Below are 21477 nucleotides of genomic sequence, written 5' to 3'. Positions count from 1 at the left end.
ATGTGGCCGCCGGTGAAAATGGGGCATATTGCATCTGGGGGGCGGCCGGCCGGCCTATCCCTCGGCCCTAATAGCGGTCTGACCCCCCTGGCCAGCCCGCCCCTGTCTCCCTGAATGTCAGGGAGACTCCCCGAAATTGGGGTGATCTCCCTCACTCCCTGAACAGTCTGGCATTCTCCATGATGCTGAGCCAGTACAAGATGTGGTTGGCTTCGCCATCTGTGGCATGAGGACCGACAGGTAAGACACCATGACTTCAGTAATGGAGACAGAAATGTAAAAGACACTTCAGTCTCTAGAGATTCATTAGCTGCTTTTCTTTAACGCATAGTTACCTACTCTCTCGGAATGTCCGGGAGACTCACGCATTTCTGGGAGACCTCCTGGGAGAGCAGGGCAAGCTCACGGTTCTCGCCCCCGCAATAGATAATTGACGGGGGTGCTTAATGATGCAAATATCGCGTCATCTTAGCCCCGCCCCCTGCTGTAATTGGCCAACATTTTGACAATCGTTTAGGGGATGGTGCCAAAATGATGCGATTCGTCAAGTCACACCCCTGCACGCCCACCTCCCCTGGGATCTCCGTGAAGCCAATGAGGAAAAGTTGACAAGTATGTTCTTAGCTGTCTCTATCACTAGCTTGTCCACCAGTGGTTTAAAGGCAGGGAACTGTGCTGTGTGCCCGGACTTGTGAAGTGCACTTATATTTACACTATATTTATTCTAAAGTGAATACATACCTCCCAACTGTCCCAATTTAGGCAGGGCAGTCCTGATTTGATGGCTCTGACCCATGGGTGGGAAATTGGGGAGGTATGTCTCCATCAATGCTTGTCTGCATGGCAGAGCAGCGGTGAATTGGTGCTGTGCGCAATCGTTGCTGTTTGGAAAGGAGGGAAGGGGGGTAAAGGGCAGCCTAGTACTTCAGAAGCGCTAAGCACGCCCCCGGGGGTTTGGCCACTCATCGATCGAGATGTAGCCACGGGCACACCACCTGTCCCGATGCTGGATACCCAAATGTTGGGAGGTATGCAAATAGGTTTATGGAATAAGATGGCAGTGTTTGCAGAGGGGCAGAAGTTTGATCTCGCCACAGATGGTAGGAGGAATGACTACTCTCCTTGCTAAGTATTAAGCAGGCGTGTAAGTGCGCCTTGTTTTGCAGGGCAGTGCAAAAAGAGATTTAATTTTGCAGAACAAGATTATCAAAACAAGGTAAAGCGGTAGAGAGGTTGTATTTTAGGGGTAACCCTTTGCTTTGCCATTTTCCCTTCACAGGTTGCCTACTTCCTGAAAACAATCATGTTAATTGTGGAATTAAAATGAAAAGTATAGACTTTAGTTCTGCTCAAAAGCAAATTTTACTAAGAAGAATACTGCTGTTATTTGACTTGAATAAGGAGTTGAAACTGTAGAGTGATTTCTGAAGTGTCAAAATGTATGTCATGTGTTACCAGGGCTGGTGCTAGGGTTTTCGGCGCCCTAGGCAAAATTTTAACACCACCCCTTCCTGCCCCGCCGCCCCCCGACGAACACAATAAATAAATAAATAAATGATTACATTTTATTTACCTGGTCTGTAGATGCAGGGGGGCTCTTCAAACCTCTTCTCTTTTCTTTTCTTTTCTTTACTTCTCTTCTTTTCTTTCTTTCTTTCCTATGGCTGCTCCTCACCTTCTTCACACAGGAGGCGGAGCGATGCATGCTGGGAGGGGAGGGGGGCATCTGGAAAGAACTTTATTCACACTGTCACTGACAGACAGTGTGATAATACAGCAGGCGCCGCCGGGTAAAGACCTATCACCTGATCAGTGACGTCAGTGATCAGGTGTGCGATGCGCCGGGCAACCCGGGCGCATCAGAATGAATTGACAGTGGCGGCGGAAGTTGAAAAATCGGCGGCGGGGTGTATCTCCCACTTCTCTCCGCTGACTAGATTTTCAAATCTAGTCAGCTGCAGCGGCGCCCTGCAGGTCCCGGCGCCCTAGGCAACTGCCTAAGGTTGCCTAATGGGAGCGCCGGGCCTGTGTGTTACATCCAATCAATTTGACTTTGTTTTGATGTCAGATCCTAATTGAGAGCAGTATGTAATAGCAAAATGGAGTCGATGCTTCCATAGGTTGCTTTTCAGATTAATAATAATAACTAGTGACAATGAACACATGTAATCATATCATTTTACCTTACAATTCTTACTGATCCATTGTCATAACAGCAGTTTATGTGCTAAATCCTGTCAATGGGCTTGTTAAGACGAATATTTTGAACTTCCTCACAACGCATTCCAACCAGGAAATCTCCTCTGAAAAATGCAGGCACAAGGATCATGGATCCCAGTGTCTGCATCCAAAGACTTGCACTGACTTGCATGTTACACTGCCATCCGTGTAAACTGTAGATGTGTGCAGGCACCTGTATAAACGATCTTGGTACCCACATATTTTAAGTGTGATTTTCTCGTGTTATGTTCCATTTGGAATGTGACATGAGAATATTTTCTTAGAAAGGTTTGTCTGAACAAGCCCAAAACGTAGACTATTCTAGATGTCATGACATGGCATGTACCATAATATCTTCTGCCACCCCACACTTGTTTGCAGTAGAGAAAAAACATGGGGGTTATTCCATACTTGCCAACTCTCCCTGAATGTCAGGGAGACTCCCTGAAATAGGGGTGATCTCCCTCACTCCCTGAATAGTCAGGCATTCTCCCTGATGCTGAGCCAGTACAAGACGTGGTTGGCTTCGCCATCTGTGGCATGATGACACAGCTCAGAAATTGTGTCCTATGTCCATGTATTGATGCCTATGGTGGTGGCCATTTTCATGGAGACCAAGATTTAACCAAAGACTGACAGGTAAGACAACATGACTTCAGTAATGGAGACAGAAATGTAAAATACACTTCAGTCTCTGGAGATTCATTAGCTGATTTTCTTTAACGCATAGTTGCCTTCTCTCCCACATTTCTGGGAGACTTCCCGGGCTCCGAGGAGAGCAGGGCAACCTCCCGGTTCTCGCCCCCGCAATAGATAAGTGAATAGGGGTGGGGCTTAATGACACAAATAGCATGTCATCTTAGCCCCGCCCTCTGCTGTAATTGGTCAAAATTTGAAAATAATTTAGGGGTGGGGCCAAAATGATGCGATTCATCAATCTATCGCCATCCTGAGATGACAATAGTGATAGGAGTACAGCGGCAACACTGTCCATGTTAAATAGGGCTTCCCGTGCTTTACAGACCTGGCAACAGCACTCGCTAGCAAAAGCTGTTGAAAGCTATCACCGGCAGGTAGGGTTGTTAAATACGGAGAAGCCATAAATCCGGAGAAAATACTTGCTTTCTATGCATTTAGGGCTTTTCCCTACTTGAAAATAGACCCCTTACTTTGATAATTTTTAAAATAAGAGGGAAAAAAAATGATATACCTGATTCACGGAAGATCATCAATGGCCACCTGGTTAAGAACTCCATAAATACATGCAGTATTCACATGCTACATCTATAACTCTTTATGTGCAGTTCTCACTTCGCAATGCTCTCGGAGCCACCTGCTGTTTACAACAAAAAAATTAGTGCCCTCATGGAAACATTTTGGGTAAGGTAGTAGATAATAAGATAATATATTGTACTGACTGTGTCATTACATAATTTATTAAAAACTTTTTTTTTAACAAAGATTTTTTTAAATGAATATTTAGTAAAGCGTTTTAGCATAAGAAGGACCATTTTCAGCTGAATTGACTCCAGAGGGAAGTAAATGATCAGTATAATGTTCTCCTAAATCCAGTATTCTCTATGCTTTCTTCTGCAGGTGCTGCAACTCTTGTGGATGTGGGTCTAGTGTCACAGCTGATGAGCAAGGTGGACTCAGAGCTAGAAGAGATACAGGAGGTGATCCTGGACACGCTGCATTTTTGCCTACAAGCAGATGTCACCCAGGCTCTTAGTGCAGGAGCTGTTTCTATTCTGAAGGGAAAGCTCAGCCACCCATTAGTTGGCATTAGGAGGAAGGCAGCGTGCGCCCTTATGGAAATATGGTGAGAAGGAACCACAGTTCTAACATTTTACATGTAAAGCCACTAGAGGGCACCAAGTCTGCATGAATGTCATGTTGTCATTCCTATTTAATGCCAACCTAGGTAACCATTTTAGTCCTGTAAGATAATTTATTATAATATATTCAAATCCATGTTTACTATAAGATATGTTTATTATCTAATTACACAATTATGCATGGTTCCTATGTGAGGTTATTTTGGAACATTTTTTTTAATGTTAATACACATGTATACCTTAACAAACCTCTTTGACCTCCTAAAACATAGTTGAAGCTGCTATGGTGCTATGTGTGGGCTTGAGAAATCTGTTTCTATTGATTAAGTATGCTAAAAAAATGTAGGTCAAGCAATGATATCGATCACGGCATGGGTGGAATCATGATTTGACCAGATGGCAGCACAGTGACTTAGTGGTTAGCACTTCTGCCTTACAGCACTGGGGTCATGAGTTCAATTCCTGACCATGGTCTTATCTGTGAGGAGTTTGTATGCTCTCCCTGTGTTTGTGTGGGTTTCTTCTGGGGGCTCCAGTTACTCCCACACTCCCAAAAACATACTGGTAGGTTAATTGGCTGCTAACAAATTGACCCTAGTCTGTGTGTGTGTGTGTGTGTGTGTGTGTGTGTGTATGTGTTAGGGAATTTAGACTGTAAGCCCCAATGGGGCAGGGACTGATGTGAGTGAGTTCTCTGCACAGCGCTGCGGAATTAGTGGCGCTATATAAATAAATGGTAATAATAATAATTATAGAGGTGTGATATGTTTTACTCATTGTGGCACCAGAACCATTAGATTAGTGCAATTTGATCATCCATTTGTGTGGCCAAACTCTGCCGACTCACCTGGTTGCTTGATGCTTGTGCCATACAACCTGAGCCATTACCTTAGTATGAAAGTTCCACTGCTCGTTTCATCGTGAAAACACATATGTAAATTAAGTAATAAAGTTGATGAATCGCATCTTTCTGTAGTGAACTACAGTATAACTTTAATGCGCTTTCTGTATGTATATATACAAAATTTACAGAAAGTTAACAGTTTGGAGTAGTGCTCACAATAAATTAAATATCTCCAAACCTGCTGAAAGCCCACCTAAACACTTACTTTAATAGGGTTGTGATGCCAAGTACCCTTACCCTTTCTGTGAGATATTCAGTAGGGGGATGCACTTATAAATTTAAATAAAACACATCACAACACATTTTTTTTACTAATTTGACCACTGTGTGGCGCTGTTCAATTGAAATATTTGTTTTACAAAGTTATGTTCTGTAGTTGTACTTCTAAAAGTTACCACCTATTACACAGATACAATGTATTTTAAGGTTCTGAAAAATTCTGAAACTAGTCTTCAAGGTGCTGCACCTGGTGATTTCTGTAAACATTGCATTTGATAAAAGAAACATTGCTGAGGTAGGGAAATTCTTTTTATACACAGTGAATGAAATAGCAAAAGTACAAAAGTCACATTGTGTACACTAAGGCATTTGATAGACAGGCACCCTTTTACTGGGAATCACTTTATATGTGATTGCTACAACGATCAGAGATATATTTTTAATTTATGGGCAATGTATAATGAAATCAGTGCATTTTCCTCTGATTTTTCCCCCTTAGTTTCTTTTACGATATTATTATTATTATTATTATTAATTTTTATTTATAGGGCACCACTAGGTATCCGTAGCGCCGTACAGGGACAAACAAAATTACAATACAAAGGTGAGACAGCACGATACAGTAAACAAAACGCACAGTAACTCAGTGAGCTCAAAGCACAGCTAGAGGGGCGGGGGAGGGGAGTGGGGAAGGTCCCGCATACGGCGGAGCCCAAGAGGGCACGGATGGCAGGGAAACCCCCAGAGTGGAGAGGAGGGAGCAAGAGGGAACGGGGAGAAGAAGGTCCTAGAGGAGGAGGGCAAGGTAGCTGGAGAGCAGAGTTAAAAGTGGTGAAAACAGGAGGAGAGATGACCCTGCTCAAAGGAGCGTACAATCTAAGGGGTGGGGTAGACAGACAGAGAGACACGAGGGAGGGAGAGAAGGAGGATAAGGGAAGGGGGGAGTGAAGGGGAAGAGGCAGAAGATCTGGTAGGGAGTTAAGTGGGAGACTGGAAAGCTTTAAGAAAAAGGTGGGTTTTTAGAGCTCGTTTGAAACTGGACAGATTAGGGCAGGTTCTGATAGAGGAAGGGAGCTTGTTCCAGTGGAGGGGGGCAGCGCGGGCGAAGTCTTGGATACGCGCATGGGAGGAGGTGATCAGGGGAGAAGAGAGGCGACGGTCATTGGCTGATCGGAGAGGGCGGGATGGAGCATGAATAGAGAGGAGGGTGGAGATGTAGGGTGCAGTGGAGTTGGCGAGGGCCTTGTATGTAAGAGTGAGAAGCTTGAAGAGGATTCTGTAGGGGAAGGGGAGCCAGTGAAGGGATAGGTAGAGGGGCGAGACAGACGAGGAGCGTCGAGAAAGGAAGATAAGCCTAGCGGCTGCGTTAAGAACAGATCGAAGGGGAGCAAGATGAGAGTGGGGGAGGCCAGTAAGGAGGAGGTTGCAGTAGTCCAAGCGGGAGATGATCAGAGAGTGAATAAGACACTTGGCGGCATCTTGGGAGAGGAAGGGCCGGATGCGAGCGATGTTACGCAGCTGGAAGCGGCGGGATTTCGCAAGAGAGAGAATGTGGAGGCCGAAGGAGAGAGAGGAGTCGAGGATGACACCGAGGCAGCGAAGTTGGGGGACAGGGGAGATAGAGGTGTTGTCGACAGTGATAGCGAGGTCAGAAGGGGTTGAGGTATGAGAGGGAGGAAAAACTATGAGCTCAGTTTTGGCAAGATTAAGTTTGAGGAATCAAGAGGACATCCAGGAGGAGCTGGCAGAGAGGCAGGCGGACCCCCTAGAGAGGAGGGAGGGAGAGAGATCAGGAGAGGAGAGGTAAAGTTGAGTGTCGTCAGCGTAGAGGTGGTAGTTGAGGCCATAGGAGCTGATGAGTTCACCCAGGGAAGAGGTGTATAGAGAGAAGAGTAAGGGTCCCAGGACAGAGCCCTGAGGGACCCCAACTGGAAGGGAGGACAGGGGGGAGAGAGATCCAGATGTGGTGACGGAGAAGGATCGGTCAGCAAGGTACGACTATATTAGCGAATTATATTAGACGATATTAGACGATATTAGCTGAACTATTAACTTAGCCCACAAATATACCCTTAATTTTATTCCGTGACTCGTAACTTTTAGGGGTATGCCAAATAAGTGTACTGTGTTGAAGGTGTTGTCTACTTATATGAGCCATAATATAATTCATATGTTAGGTTTTTTGTGTCTGTTGTTTTTTTTACTCTTGCTTATTATTTGTTTTACTTTGTTTTTTATACTTTTAAATAATTAAACACTGGTTAACATGCGGTAGCATAGGTTTAGATGTTTTTGACATAATCTAACACTAGTTGGTTCCTATAAATGATTGTTTTCTAGTCCAGACTTCCAATATATAGGTAACCTACTTCATGTACAGTCACTTAATTTTATGCTTGCTGCCCCTGCTGTGATCTAACCCCCTCAATCATTCCTACAGACACCAATGATTATAGGAAATTATCTATAGTCTGTAGAAATGAATGATGTGTGTCTGTCTCTGTGAATGACTCACACACAGCACTGGGTTTGTCATAATACAAACTCATTTTGCTCACATTATGTGTATTATACACCAAGTAATGTGTTTGTTATTGTATTTTTTTTACTTATGGTGCGGTAGGGGGGAATGTCTTGGGATTTTCGCTATCAAAACAAATTTTAAGAAACTTTTATTATGCTTTTGTGGCTGGGTGTAATTGTAGATTCCTCTGTCTCAGCATAGAGGCATAAATATTCAATTTTTACGTGCAGATTTTTAGAGCTTTCTTTTTACGTATATGCAATCTACTTGCATTGGTATTTAAAACCTTTTTTTGAAAAAAAAAAAAAAAAAAGGAAAAGAAAAAAATATTTTAGGGAGTAGAATCAATTCCCAGCGTTGTTCTAAAGAACAACGTGAGCTGCACATTATTTTCGTTACTACGGTAATTTTAACACGGATTTCTGCTCTCGGCTCAGGGAATAACAGTAATTACGCGCACCCCACATTGTTCTAAAGAACAACGAGGGGAATTGAGTCCCCCCTAAATGTTTTCCTTTTATGAGGGTGGAGGGGTATTATGTGTGTGTTTCTTTATTTAAAGAGGATGTGTCAAATTTGGGATCAGCAAATGTAATAAAATAGCCTACCATCAGAGGTGGTAGAGGCTAATACAATAGAGCAAGTTAAACATGCTTGGGATAGACATGAGTATTTCCTTAAATAGAAATAAGAATGATATAGGGTTGGGGACTACCATAGGTTAAAAAATGGGCAGACTAGATTGGCCAAGTGGCTCTTATCTGCCGTCAAATTCTATGTTTCTAAGTTTAATTGTGCCGAAAATAAAACAATTTATGTTTTGTTGGTGTACCACTAGTAATTCATTCCATATGATACAATTAGTGCCATTCCAGTGTAATATCATTAGATATTAGATTGGAAGCATGAGAAAGTGTGTCTGGAGGCATGAGAAAGGACATTGTCTCCTCCATCAAGGGACACATATAATGTGGTTCACTCCTAGTTATAAGGAAGCTCCCTGCTTGTGTTACTCTCTGGCTTCAACTCTAACCTCCTATCTGTTCCCTGTGAGCCCCAAGGCTCATTCCTGTTACCACTACTCTTTCCATATTTATAAATTATTTACCCACAGTCTGTAAGGTTTCCAAATTTTCCTAAACCCCTGAAATATATAGAGTAATTGGCTGGACCGATTAAGCTCAGTGTCGGACTGGGGCATGAAGGGCCCACCGGGGGACTGCAACGCTAGGGTCCCTCCAGAGGGGGTGTGGCCAGCCATCATAGAGACGGGACCAGACACTAGAGGGGGAGTGGTCAGCCCACGAAGGACAGCTAGCACCATAGTGTAGTATATAAAGAATGCAGTGTGTGAATAAAGAGTACACAGTCTTGACCTGTCCCTTAGATTAGACAGTCACCAAAAATCGGGATTGTCCCACTAGACCAGGCTTGGCTAACCTGTGGCACTCCAGGTGTTGTGAAACTACAAGCCCCAGCATGCTTTGCCAATATATTGCAGCTTATTGCTGGAAGGGTATGCTGGGACTTGTAGCTTCACAACACCTGGAGTGCCACAGGTTAGCCAAGCCTGGACTGGACTCAGAATATTTGACAGACTGTCCTACCTGTTCTTGTCACTTTTACCACCTGTGGCTGTTGGTTTCTTTAGTTTCGGCTTGTCTGGATCCTGGAATGTTGGGGGCCCGGCGTTAAATCAATAGTACCCACAATTAATACTTAGCCACCATCTACCACACACACATTACATTGTCACAAGCCCGCTGTGCCATCACACACACTAATGTGCCCCTTAATCACCATGCTGTGCCTCCTTATGATCACACTGCGCCCACCATGCTGCTTTTGCTCCCCCCTTCTCATGGCCCCCTTTCATCACCCTGTGCCATGTTGCTTTGGCTCCCCTTCACACTGTGCCATGCTGACCTGGTCCATCTTCACACTGTGCTATGCTGACCTGGCCCTCCCTGCACAGTCTACCATGCTGACCTGCCCCCCCCCCCCCCCGCACAGTCTACCATGCTGACCTGGCCCCCCCTGCACAGTCTACCATGCTGACCTGGCCCCCCCTGCACAGTCTACCATGCTGACCTGCCCCCCCCCCCCCGGCACAGTCTACCATGCTGACCTGGCCCCTCCTGCACACTCTGCCATGCTCTTTTCTGTTTAAAAAAAAAAAGTAACAGGCTGGCTAGCTTGGGAGTGCACTCACTAACCCGTGAGTAACTGTGAAAAGCTCCGGCATCCTGCTCCTCTGGGCGGCCGCGGCTTGTAATATCAGGAAGACAGCAGGAACTCCTCCTCCCTTGCTGAAGTGAAAAACACACTACCGTGCAGGTGCAGAAAGTCGTGCGGTAGTGTGTTTGTTACGGAAGTGGCCCCGCCGCCGACATCTGAACTCAGGTGTTCCCGTTAGCTCCGCCCTAACAGCAGAGGGGGCGGAGCTTCAAGCCTGCCGGGCCTACCGGTGGATAGTCCGGCAGTCCGACACTGATTGTGCTACTAACTTCTCCTTCATTCCCAACTCCTCAATATCATTACCTGAACCAGCCTCTGTCACCTGTCAATAATTAAAATAATTGACCGTCCTGAAAAGAGAATGAGATAAGAGAAACACAGAACAGGAAAAACTACAACTTCATGCTGGACAACTGTCTTTGCCTTTGGCTCAGGTGCTACTAACTGCATTGGAGGCCTCCCAAAACAGATTCATGAGTGCACTTGGACCCTTCTCTGGGTTGACTCCTCTGCAGTGGGTGAAATGGGCACCAGCGTGTCTCTGCTACCCTTGAGTCGTGATGCTGGTAGCCTACACCCCTGGTACCTTTCTGTCAAATAACCTGAGCCTAGGAAATTGCTGTTCCACAACTTACCCTCCCGGTCCAACATCCTGACAGTTAGTGTGACTTTTCAGGAAACAGTGTTTTGAACGTTCTCGGTTGCTGTCTCACTGTTTACCTTCCCTCTCAAGGTCTAAACTAGTCTCTCAGTTACAAACTCATCCCAAGAGAAGTCAAAGACATTTCAAAAGTCAACAGGTTAAGAGGCAGCCTAGGAGTGATCCTGTTAGCGGGGAAGGACTAGTGGCCAAAGCTATCAGCCCCTTCAATCAAGTTTCAACCCTCATTCTATTCAATTCGTTCTACCTAGTACCATTACTTTATGTTCACACTGGTTTGTGGCTAATCAAAAGTATGTAATTTGTTACCACTACTCATACATTATACATTTATTATCAATAACGTGAATACCCCTATCACCTATTATAACTCTAGGCTATCACATTGAATAACAAAAGCTTTGAGTATGACATAGTAATACATTAGACACATTTCAATACACCTTTACCTAGACATATTTTATCAGTACACCAGTGTATATTTGAGGATCCTGCAAGGTGGTAATTGGATGACGTGGATTTGTTTCACCTGGAGAAATTCTTCAGGTAATCCAAATCTTCATATATTAACTAATATGTGTATGTGTGCATGTGTGTGTTCACATTTTAAAACAATACAACGAAAAACAAAACAAAAGATTTGTCAGCTGTCACATAAAACCCTGCTGTCTATTTGACAGCTATGTTCGCCCTGGTGTGACAGCCATGTATAGTCGTGTGTGTAAGTGTGGACTTTACTAGCAGCTACTTCAGTTGGTAACTGTGTCACTGTATAAAGTCCTCTATGTAGTGTCCTACTCATGTGCTGGTATTGTTATAAAAGATTTCTCAGTCACCTCAACGTCGCCCCCTAGACTAGAAAAAATGCTGAAGACCAATGTATATCAATCGATTTTCCCTCTGCCAACTCACATGCCATTTTCAGTACCCCACATTCAGCTACTTGACTAAGTGAGAAGGGCAAAGGGGTCTATTTCTATAACACTTTCTTGAAATATAACAGTATCCATTACATGTCTGTCTAACAGTGAAAAAATATAAAACACGAAAATTTTACATTTTCTAGGGTTTCACATTATGTCGTATCTTGTGGCAAAAATCCTACTCCAATGTTCTACACAGAGATGCATATCTGTATGTCTAACTTTCAGCAATCTCCTGTCCCCACCCTTTGTGCATAGATATAAAGGCACATTTTTGTACAGGAGGCACAAAACAAAAATACAAAACAGATATGCAATCTATAAAACATGAATCGTATTTTCACAACAAAAAAAACAAAAAACTTTCTGCTTAACATTAGCAGCTTCTATACACATAACACCAAACCCCTAACTGTTTCTGTAACTCATGTCAATCTAGTGTGTATATCCCTGAGTTCGTCTTATGTCAAAAATGCCTTAGCCCCATTACTGAGACTGTGTCTACGTCTTTTTGTATCTCTATACAAGAGATACTAGCATAGATGTTAAGAATGAAAAAATAGGAGAGCAACGAATAATAGGAATACAAAGATTTGAATACAAGGGTTTGAAAACAAATAGACATGCAGAAAGGGAGATTTTACAGCAAACATGACAGCTGGATTGGACACTATGGGAAAATGGCTGTATTCATTCCACTAATCCCCTTAGCTATTCACTAAACTATGATCCCTCCCCATACTTGGTCTTACATCAACCGTGCAATCCAGTGTCGTCCGTCATTTTGTTCATTAAGAACTCGGTATCACCATAACTACATACCTTTGCAACGGACTTCCTCACTTATGATAGAGAAATTAAAAATTAACTCTTTGGGGGGGTATTCAATTGTTAGCGAGTTTGTAATTTCGAGCGAGTTAAGTTTTTTTTTCTTATTTTCGAGCGCGGAAACTTCTCCCGCAATTCTAATCTTTTTTTTTTTTTTACCGAAACGGTCTTATCGCGCTCCAACCGTTTGTCAATGTTAAATATAGGCTGGATGCGAACCCTCAGCAGAAAAAGCTATTCAATTGTTTTTTAACGCTGTGGGTGAAACAGGCAAATCTGCTGTTTCATCTCGCACCTCCTTGGTCTGCTCAAAGAAAAAATTTTTTTATTAATTTAAGAAAAATATACATTAAACTGAAAAAATAGGTGTAAAAGTTCATAAAAATAACCTAAAAACATTGTTGCTTGCAGTGCTGGGGCCCTTCTTGATTGCAGTGCTGGGGCCCTTCTTGATTGCAGTGTGGGGGCCCATTCTCTTGTGCAGTGCTGAGGCCCTTCTTGATTGCAGTGTAGGGGCCAAATCTCCTTTGCAGTGCTGGGGCCCTTCTTGATTGCATTCATTTTCTTTTATTTTTTTTATACTAAAATGACTGCCTTAACCACTCCTCATTTCAAACTCGCTAGGACCAATAATAGAGCGCGAGGAGGTGGATGCAATGTTAACAATTGAATTGAGCGGGTTTTTTTTTAAAACGAGCGCTCGAACAGGAAAAAACGAGCGCGGGTTGTTGTTTTTTTTCCGAGCGCGGAATTTTCACCCGTCTCGCTAACAATTGAATACCCCCCCTAGTGACTCATACTTATCTGAAATACATAAATGAATATTTTAGAGCAAAGTATGTACATACTTCATTTTTGGATAATGATTCTCAGCCAAACAAATTATCATGAGTCACTGCAGCCTAAAGCAAAGAGTGTTCCAATGATCCATTGTTAATTTGTCTTTCAAGAATAATTTTTCTATTTCTCTATACCACCCCCTTAAGCACTAAGTCTATATTCCTTTTGTCTACCCTTATCTGTGAGAAGAAAAAAACAAGATAGTTATCTTAAAACAGCAAATGAAACAAACATTTTCATTTTTTACTATCGGCCAGCGATCAGGAAAGCAAACATGTGACAACATAAAACAAACAAGCAAAATCCACAAAGTATACTTTTAAATCAGTAACCTGCACACTAATACTTACCATAGTTTAATATTTACCACGCCTGGTTGTAGGGCTATGGGTATGACCTGTTTTCTTGAGTTGGCTATAGTTCTCCCTCAAAACATTTACTGCTGTGAGGTGTGCAGGTGACTGTTGGAATACCTCTGAGACTTATGTGTGCCTTCTTTGTGGGTGTTTATGTGACCCTCCTCTAGGATTGTGTTTTTCTTTTCTACAATCCTTCGTAATATGTCCTTCTCGGCAGTTGTAACATCTCAATATTCTAGGTTTCCTGTTATGTGGGTTGTATGCTGGTGGTCGTGTGTGCAGTCCCTCTAGTGCTGGGATACTTACCATCATTACCCTATCACTTAGTGTCTCTTTCTGTTTATTTATACTTCTATCATATCCTATAGCTGACTCCCTAAGAGCACTTACAGTGATTCCTTTCCAGTTTGGTAATGAAGTTTACACCCTTCTTTTCAAGTTTTCCCTGAGGCCATCCATTAGAACTGAAACAGCAACCTCCCTGTAGTGTACATTATCTTTTATGTCTGATACCCCAGTATAATTGGCCATCGCTCTCAGAGCCCTGGAAAAATAGTCTGTTGCCTTTTCACTATCCTTTTGTTTGATAGTAAAAATTTTACTCCAGTCCACTACCATAGGAAAGTATATGGCCAACTGAGAAATTATGCGTTTAATATTTTCATGGTTATCACCCTCTGTTGAGGATCTATCCTTCTCCAACATACAATCCTTAATAAACTTTTGTATATCAGTATTGAGAGGAAGACAGATCTTCAACACTACTCACCAATCGTTATTAGTTGGCTCGTACACATTACCATAATATCTAATAAACTTCTGACATTTGGCCAAAACTTTTCTAGGATCAGGGAAATCAGACAGAATTGAAAACATTTCAGACCTAGTCCATGGATCATGTTTTGCTACATGTTTTAAGGGAACTTCACCATCTTTGTCCGCCTTCCCATTGGGAACTGCTGTTGTGCGAACAGGATGTAAGCCTACCAAATCACTATGTTCTGAACTAGTTGCTGAAATTGCTGTTGCAGTACAATGGATGTTTCCCCCTTTGTTAACCTTTACATTATTCTCACTACTTTCAGCCGCTGCCCCTGCTGGTGGGATCTTTCAGTTTCTTTGTCCTGAAACATTACTTTTAACATTACTTAAAACAACATACAAGTTACTAGTTACAGTTTTTACATTTTTGGTATTGGCTGTACTCACCGCCCCGACCACATTTGTCGGGGGCGGGCTTGCGCTCAGTTCGTCACGATTTTCAACGGCTATTTCCGCTATGCGCGCATTTTTCGCCACACTTACTTCCGCTGTGCATTCGCTGCTCTGCCACGTGTTGCCTTCCATTTGCCACAACTTTAAACAATCATCATGTCTAGTTCTCACTTCTGTTGATCTAATCAACCACACCTTTTCTTTAACATTATCCAGTACCTCTGAATCAAAACTTCCTATTGTTGGGAAAGGCCTAACACAATCCTTGGTCATCTTGACCCACGTGTCGCAATACGCCGTTGCGTATGCACCATATTTCTTACACATGAGAAATCTTGCTGAACCATTAAGGCCTTCCTTAGGCAGTACATTGGCCATCTCTAGTGTATATTTATCACTTATTTTGAACAATACCTTTTATGCGGAACACAGATAACACAGCAGTGCTCTGTCCCTTCCAGAAAACAATACCCTTTATGCGGACCACAGATAATACCGCAGGACTCTTTCCCTTCCAGCAAACAATTTCAACCCCTTGCTATAAACAATCTACCGCTAGAGATCTCTAATGGCCGTGGACGTATTTCCTCTAGCCGCGTCCACTCGCTTCTTCTCGCACCAAACGAGGACCCTTAACACAGAAATATCAATGTGGGCCACAGGGCTATCAGCTCCTCGATACCCTGGCTCTACCAACAAATCTGTTTTCACCGTATACCTTGTATACTACTTATTCAAATCATATACTTTTTCAATACACCACTACTCACAATACCGTATACTACTGAAAAACTGCACCGTATGCTACTCAAAATACCACATACTACCATAAAACCACACCATATACTGTTATAAATACTGTATATTACTTAAAAACTGCACCGTATGCTACTCAAAATACCACATACTACTCAAAATGCCGCACACTACTTAAAACAACACCCCACCATATACTACTTAAAATACCGTATGTTACTTAAAATCAACACCGTATGCTACTCAAAATGCCGCACACTACTTAAATAGTGTTCTTATTTCAAACACAACCTTGCCCGTCCAGTCCACCTCGTCAGGCAGCAACCGATATCCCTGTCTTTTCAATAGTAAATCACCTCTTTGTCTGTCTCTTTTCAACAGTATACAAACTCTTCTCTTATCTTTATGCATACCATTCACATACAACATTTTGTTTTCTGCACAGAAAATAAATTTCCCAAACAATGGTAATATCTTTTCAGGGGTTTTAACAAGTGATTATACTATACATATATAACAGACTATGAACATGATTGTTTAAACACATGGCAATAATACCGGAAATACACATACACTATGCAGGAAGTACACATACCCTATGCAATGCAATACCTTTTAAAACGCAAAACAACAATAAAAAGAAACATTTTTCTTTCTTGTCCCTAGATTCAAGTTAGCATTCCTTCAGATTATGCAACAATGGACATTCGGTTTCGCAACACAAAGTGAACAACTGGTTTTGAATACATTGCGTTCTTTCCCTTATGTGACGCGTCAATCCACCCTTTGTTGAGGAACCGAAATCCGTAAGCGTTGCATACCTTCCGGTAACGTAACCACCAACTCAGAGCCCCCAAATTATTAAAGTAATTCTATTGTTTTCAAATAAGCATTGCCCAAGCGATTGTGTTGTGTTTTCAAGGCAGAAAGTAATTTATTTTAGCAGATGCAAAGTTTAACAATTCAATACATGATTATAATACAGTACAGCCAATACCAAAAGATAAATACATACCACTGCGTTCGCTTGCGCTAGCTGCGCTGTCACGGGTACCAGTGAACAGTATTTCACTCCAGAATACTGTGGTCAGAGAATGACTGAATCCAGTGGGAGCACAGCTATATTATATACACTCAGTGTTACAGAGACAACAATGCAGATGACGTGACTTGCTTCTATTGGTCCAGGTATCAGGAAGGTCCAGAGTGCTGCAGGTCATAGGCTAGTTCAAACCAAAATATCCAAAGGTGGGGATCATCTCTCCAGGGGTTGTGCTCTGACTTTTCCCGCCAAGGCTCCAGTTTCAACTAGTCTATTAGCATTTTATAGTCAGCATTACTTTAAGTACTTATTCCCTAACATCACTAACTAGAGTATGCAATGTGCGATCTCTTCGGCGAATGAACCGGACAACTGCTGATGAATAGGGGATTAATATGATACCAGACATGACACCTTTCCTGTAACCTGAACCTTAAATAACACTAAAGTGTATATATAATCATAATATATAAACTAATAATAAACTAAATACTATCTGCTCATGAATCATTGTATAACGGAACCAATATAAATATGAAATATATAAATAACTAAATGTTAGAGTGTGTGTGTGTGCGTGTGTGCGCATTTTACCGTGCGATCGCACCATGCGACGTGTTACGTGGCATACTGATCGCGATCGCACGGCAAAATAATATTAACCAATATACTTTCGTTCATCCAATTATACGACTTCAACAGTATATTTTCCTGTTGGAATACTTTTTAAATAAAGCAATACTACTAGCTTTTTAAAATGGCAATGTTCATTGGTGGACACCAGGTGGAGCCAGAGAGAGCTGGTAAGGCATTATCTAAATCACTGATGCATGGGTGACCCACAAGTCATTTTTTTTCACCCGTGGCCAGCAGGACAGATGTAAGTAGACCTGGGATGCCAGGACAGAAATACTGCTGAAGTAGTTTTTTCCCAGGTCTCCCTGTATCTGTCTTCTGAATTGTGAAGAACTCTCCCAGACACCAACCAGCCAAAGACTTAGACATTCGTCAGTGAGATCAGTTTGGCAGGGAATCAGAATAGATGAACTTTACTGGTAGCCTGTCACATTATTACAGAGGTGCTAATTGTGGACCAGAATGTCCATAATTTGTTTCAGGTCTCCTTATTCTGCTATGGGACAATCCAGCCTTCCCTCCTGGTTTTGATCACAGCTCCTTTTCTCTCTGGTTTAGACACGGTATATTGTTTCTTGCGGATATCACATTATTACTAACATCACACCCATTATTTCCCCTCTTTGCAGCTATTAAAAACGAATATCACATTCCAGATGTGTGTTTACAAAATGCAGTGCAGGGGTTACATCCCTCCTCATGCTCGAATCCCCCCTGCTGGCTGCAGACTTCTGCTAGGGGCTTGTTATCCTCTATCATCATCATCATCTATTTATATAGCGCCACTAATTCCGCACCGCTGTACAGAGAACTCATTCACATCAGTCCCTGCCCCACTGAAGCTTACAATCTAAATCCCCTAACACACACATACACAGACCGAGAGAGACTAAGGGCAATTTAATAGCAGCCAATTAACCTACCAGTATGTTTTTGGAGTGTGGGAGGAAACCGGAGCACCCGGAGGAAACCCACGCAAACACAGGGAGAATATACAAACTCCATACAGATAAGGCCATGGATGGAAATCGACTCATGACCCCAGTGCTGTGAGGCAGAAGTGCTAACCACTAAGCCACCATGCTGCCCTATAAATTGACTTTTTCTGTCTGCTAGGACACTACCTAAGGATTCTCATGAACTAGCTTGGAAACTAAACATGGGGGAGACCCTTGATCGCGGATTTTTCACTTCATTGTTCACTAGCATGTGCATTAGGGGGGATTCAGCTAAGGTCTACTTGCGTATGTACCTAGTCCCAATCAAATTGTTCACTATTTGGTCCCCCTGGCTGGAATATCACAGGGCTCCTCCCCCCTTGAGATATGTTCTATAACATGTTGAAGAGTTTTGGCCTGGAGCCTGGGTCACTTGGGGATCAAATGATTTTTCTAGGTCCCTTATATTTATTCTTTTTTTGTGGTAGATATATATTCTGTTTGTTAATTAACATTGGCATAAATTGTTGTTAAAATTTTAAGTGTGTGGTTACAATTTTAGAATGCAATGGTTGGAATGAGCTCAGAAGAATCCATTCATTGTATGTTTAATATGGTTTTCAGGTGTTTTGGACCAGGTTCAGGTTTTCCTTTTAAGTTGCGATTGTGCTCTATATCAGTGTTTATTAAACCTGGACCTCAGGACCCCTAACAGTGCATGTTTTCCATATCTCCTTGCTTTAGCACAGGTGTATTCATTACTGACGGACACATTGTAACAGATCCACAGGTGGTATAATTATTTCCCCTGCACTGTTAGGGGTCCTGAGGACTGGGTTTGAGAAACACTGTTCTATATACCATATGAGACTAACAGTAAAGCTTAAACATGTGCAGTAACGACCTATGGAATGAGCCACGTGAAACCTAAGTGTCATAAAGGTTACAGTGTAACTAATTTATGTGTTGCAGTATGTTGAATATGTTTGCAGTTTATACAGGGACTCTGGATTCATGATACCAGCTAGTTCTGTTTATCTGGCAAATAATTACTGGATGATTACTTTTCAAACAACAAGAAGTGGAAGCTTTGAGGCTTGACCTTTTTTTTATGACTATCAAAACAATTATATAAATATTATTTTAAAATAGCTGTTTTTTATTGCCTTCTGGAAATTTGGAGATAGTTATTGAGTTATTTGTAAGAGTATACCATGTTGCTGTTTTCATTGATCGAATTGCACCCTGATATCTCTTATTCATAAAAAAATGTGAACAAAACTAGAATATTTGTTTTCCTACTGACGATTATTCCTAAGAAGCAAAAAGTGCACAGTGAAAAAATGTTTTGTATTTTTGAGGGGTTTTTTTTGCCTTGGAGCTACGCACGTGAATGTGTGCGCACAAATCTTGGCTTTGCGGGAGTGCATAGAATTTTGCTGGACAATGAGACAATGGTTTCTGAGGGCCCACAGAGCTTTTGTAGGTGTGTCGACAGGTTTGATTTTTATGCCTGCTGAGGATTTCATTGTAAGTTTGTGCACATTTTGATGAACAGTAATCAAAGGACCAACTTTCTATGACATTAGTTTTTTATATTCATCTATAAAATAGCCATGAACTCTTTTTTCCTCAAATGGTAATAAATGCCAATGTTTGATTAGTGATACTATCTATTAGAGTGTATCTAACTTGTACCTGAAGTGTAGAAAGATCTTGTGCCTTGTTTGTTCAGAGGATGGTTTGTATGGGGACTACTTGCGCCTAACGCCACTGGCCTATTTCCAGCAGTCAGCAGCATTGTTGCTGGGGGAGCATTGACAACACAGATTTTAATACGAAAAGGCAGTATTGTACCGTTACATGCTACATTCCTCCCTGTACTAAATCACTCTGAAGTTATGTAAAGCCAGAGCTTATGTAATTGGTTTCAGAGTGTTGTAAATAACAAATATGTTCTGTATTTGTCTAATTCCTACACCGGACATGGTCTTGTCAATAACTGACATGTCACGCTTTGTCATTTCAGCTTTTTTATCCTGTATCAGCACCACTTCATCTATTGCCACAGACCAGAGTTGTTAGGGCAGCCTAGGGTGTTTTGAAGGAAAGCAGAGTTGTTTTTTGCCCACTGGCTTTAGTTTTACTTTATATTGATCTCTAATTTGTTCAACTATACTATGCTAGTAAATACATTTTCTCCTTGTCTGCATCTTAAATGATAAGCCATTTATAAATAATTTTACTAAAATGTAACTCAAATGCCCTACCGGCTAGCTATACTGAATATTATACAGGCTACCCTCCAACTGTGTAGGAGTTATAACAGATTTAGTATCATCATAGGCCTTACATTGCCCACTTGATGATGAGAATGGCATAAACTCACAGACATATCTCTCCTCTGCATCTCCTAGAGGACAGGTATCTGTTACAAGTATCTACAGAGTTATACTCAAATTTCCACTCTGTTTAAAGGTTTTTGGGTATTTTTTGGGTTTTCTTAACTCCTACAATACTCAAAGTCTCTCCTTCACCTGTGTGTATCAATTCATTTATGAAGATATTTTTCCTAAACACCATCAGTTGAAGCAATAGCACAAAGTAACCTTCACTGCCCGTTCTATCCCTGCATCGCAGTGTGCCACTGGAAGGAAAGGAAAGTGTGTGCCAAGCAAACATGGTTCCCCTGCTTGTTCTGCTCCTGGAGGACGGTGATACGGAGGTCAGAGCCAATGCTGCTGGGGCTTTGATGTACATCACCATCACTACTCAAGGTAAAAATCTGTTCTCTGTAGGTCTGAACGTCGTCCATTTTTTCCTAGTCTATTCATCCCATCTTTCTGCAGGAAAATATGCTGCTCTTCAGTCTGGTGCCATCCCAAAGTTGCTGGATCTTGTGAAGGATACCCACAGTAAGGTGCGACTGAACTGCCTCAAAGCATTAACCAACCTCTCCGAGGCTCCTGAGGGCCGTCATGTGCTGCTGGGGGGTGTGGATGTAATCCAGGGATGCATGGAGGACTCCAGTGAAGCAGTGAGGATAGCTGCTGCTATAGCAGTGCGAGTCATACAGTGGAAACCATAAGCCAAGTATTTGATACAAGGAATTATGCCTAAATTAACTTTCTTTCAATGTTTCTTCTTTATCTGTGCCTGCAAGAAAGACTAAATCCTTAGGAAGTGTTTGCATCTTTATTTTGGTTCTAAAGTAGATAAATCTACAAACAATAACCGCAACTTTAGGACATTGAGCCATTAGAAGTATGAAATAAACTCTCTGAACTCACATGGGCACATGAACATAAATAAATAAATGTCATTTTAGACCATAAA

The 21477-nt window shown here is 42.1% G+C and overlaps 1 protein-coding gene across 2 annotated transcripts in view; it reads left to right on the top strand.

Moving 5' to 3' along the window:
• The window catches only part of RSPH14 (radial spoke head 14 homolog), a 135884-nt gene extending 114407 nt beyond the window's left edge, over positions 1 to 21477 (top strand). For both annotated transcript variants that reach the window (XM_075215418.1, XM_075215410.1), the window contains exons 5-7: positions 3817 to 4042; positions 20782 to 20918; positions 20991 to 21477. In XM_075215418.1, the coding sequence (XP_075071519.1) occupies positions 3817 to 4042; positions 20782 to 20918; positions 20991 to 21229 (602 nt within the window). In that variant the 3' untranslated portion in view covers positions 21230 to 21477. The remainder of the gene's footprint in view (positions 1 to 3816; positions 4043 to 20781; positions 20919 to 20990) is intronic.

Source organism: Mixophyes fleayi, chromosome 1 (genome assembly GCF_038048845.1).
Source record: "Mixophyes fleayi isolate aMixFle1 chromosome 1, aMixFle1.hap1, whole genome shotgun sequence".
Taxonomy (NCBI): Eukaryota; Metazoa; Chordata; class Amphibia; order Anura; family Limnodynastidae; genus Mixophyes; species Mixophyes fleayi.
The sequence above is the reverse complement of the archived record's forward strand: the minus strand, read 5'-3'. Positions and strand labels throughout refer to the sequence as shown.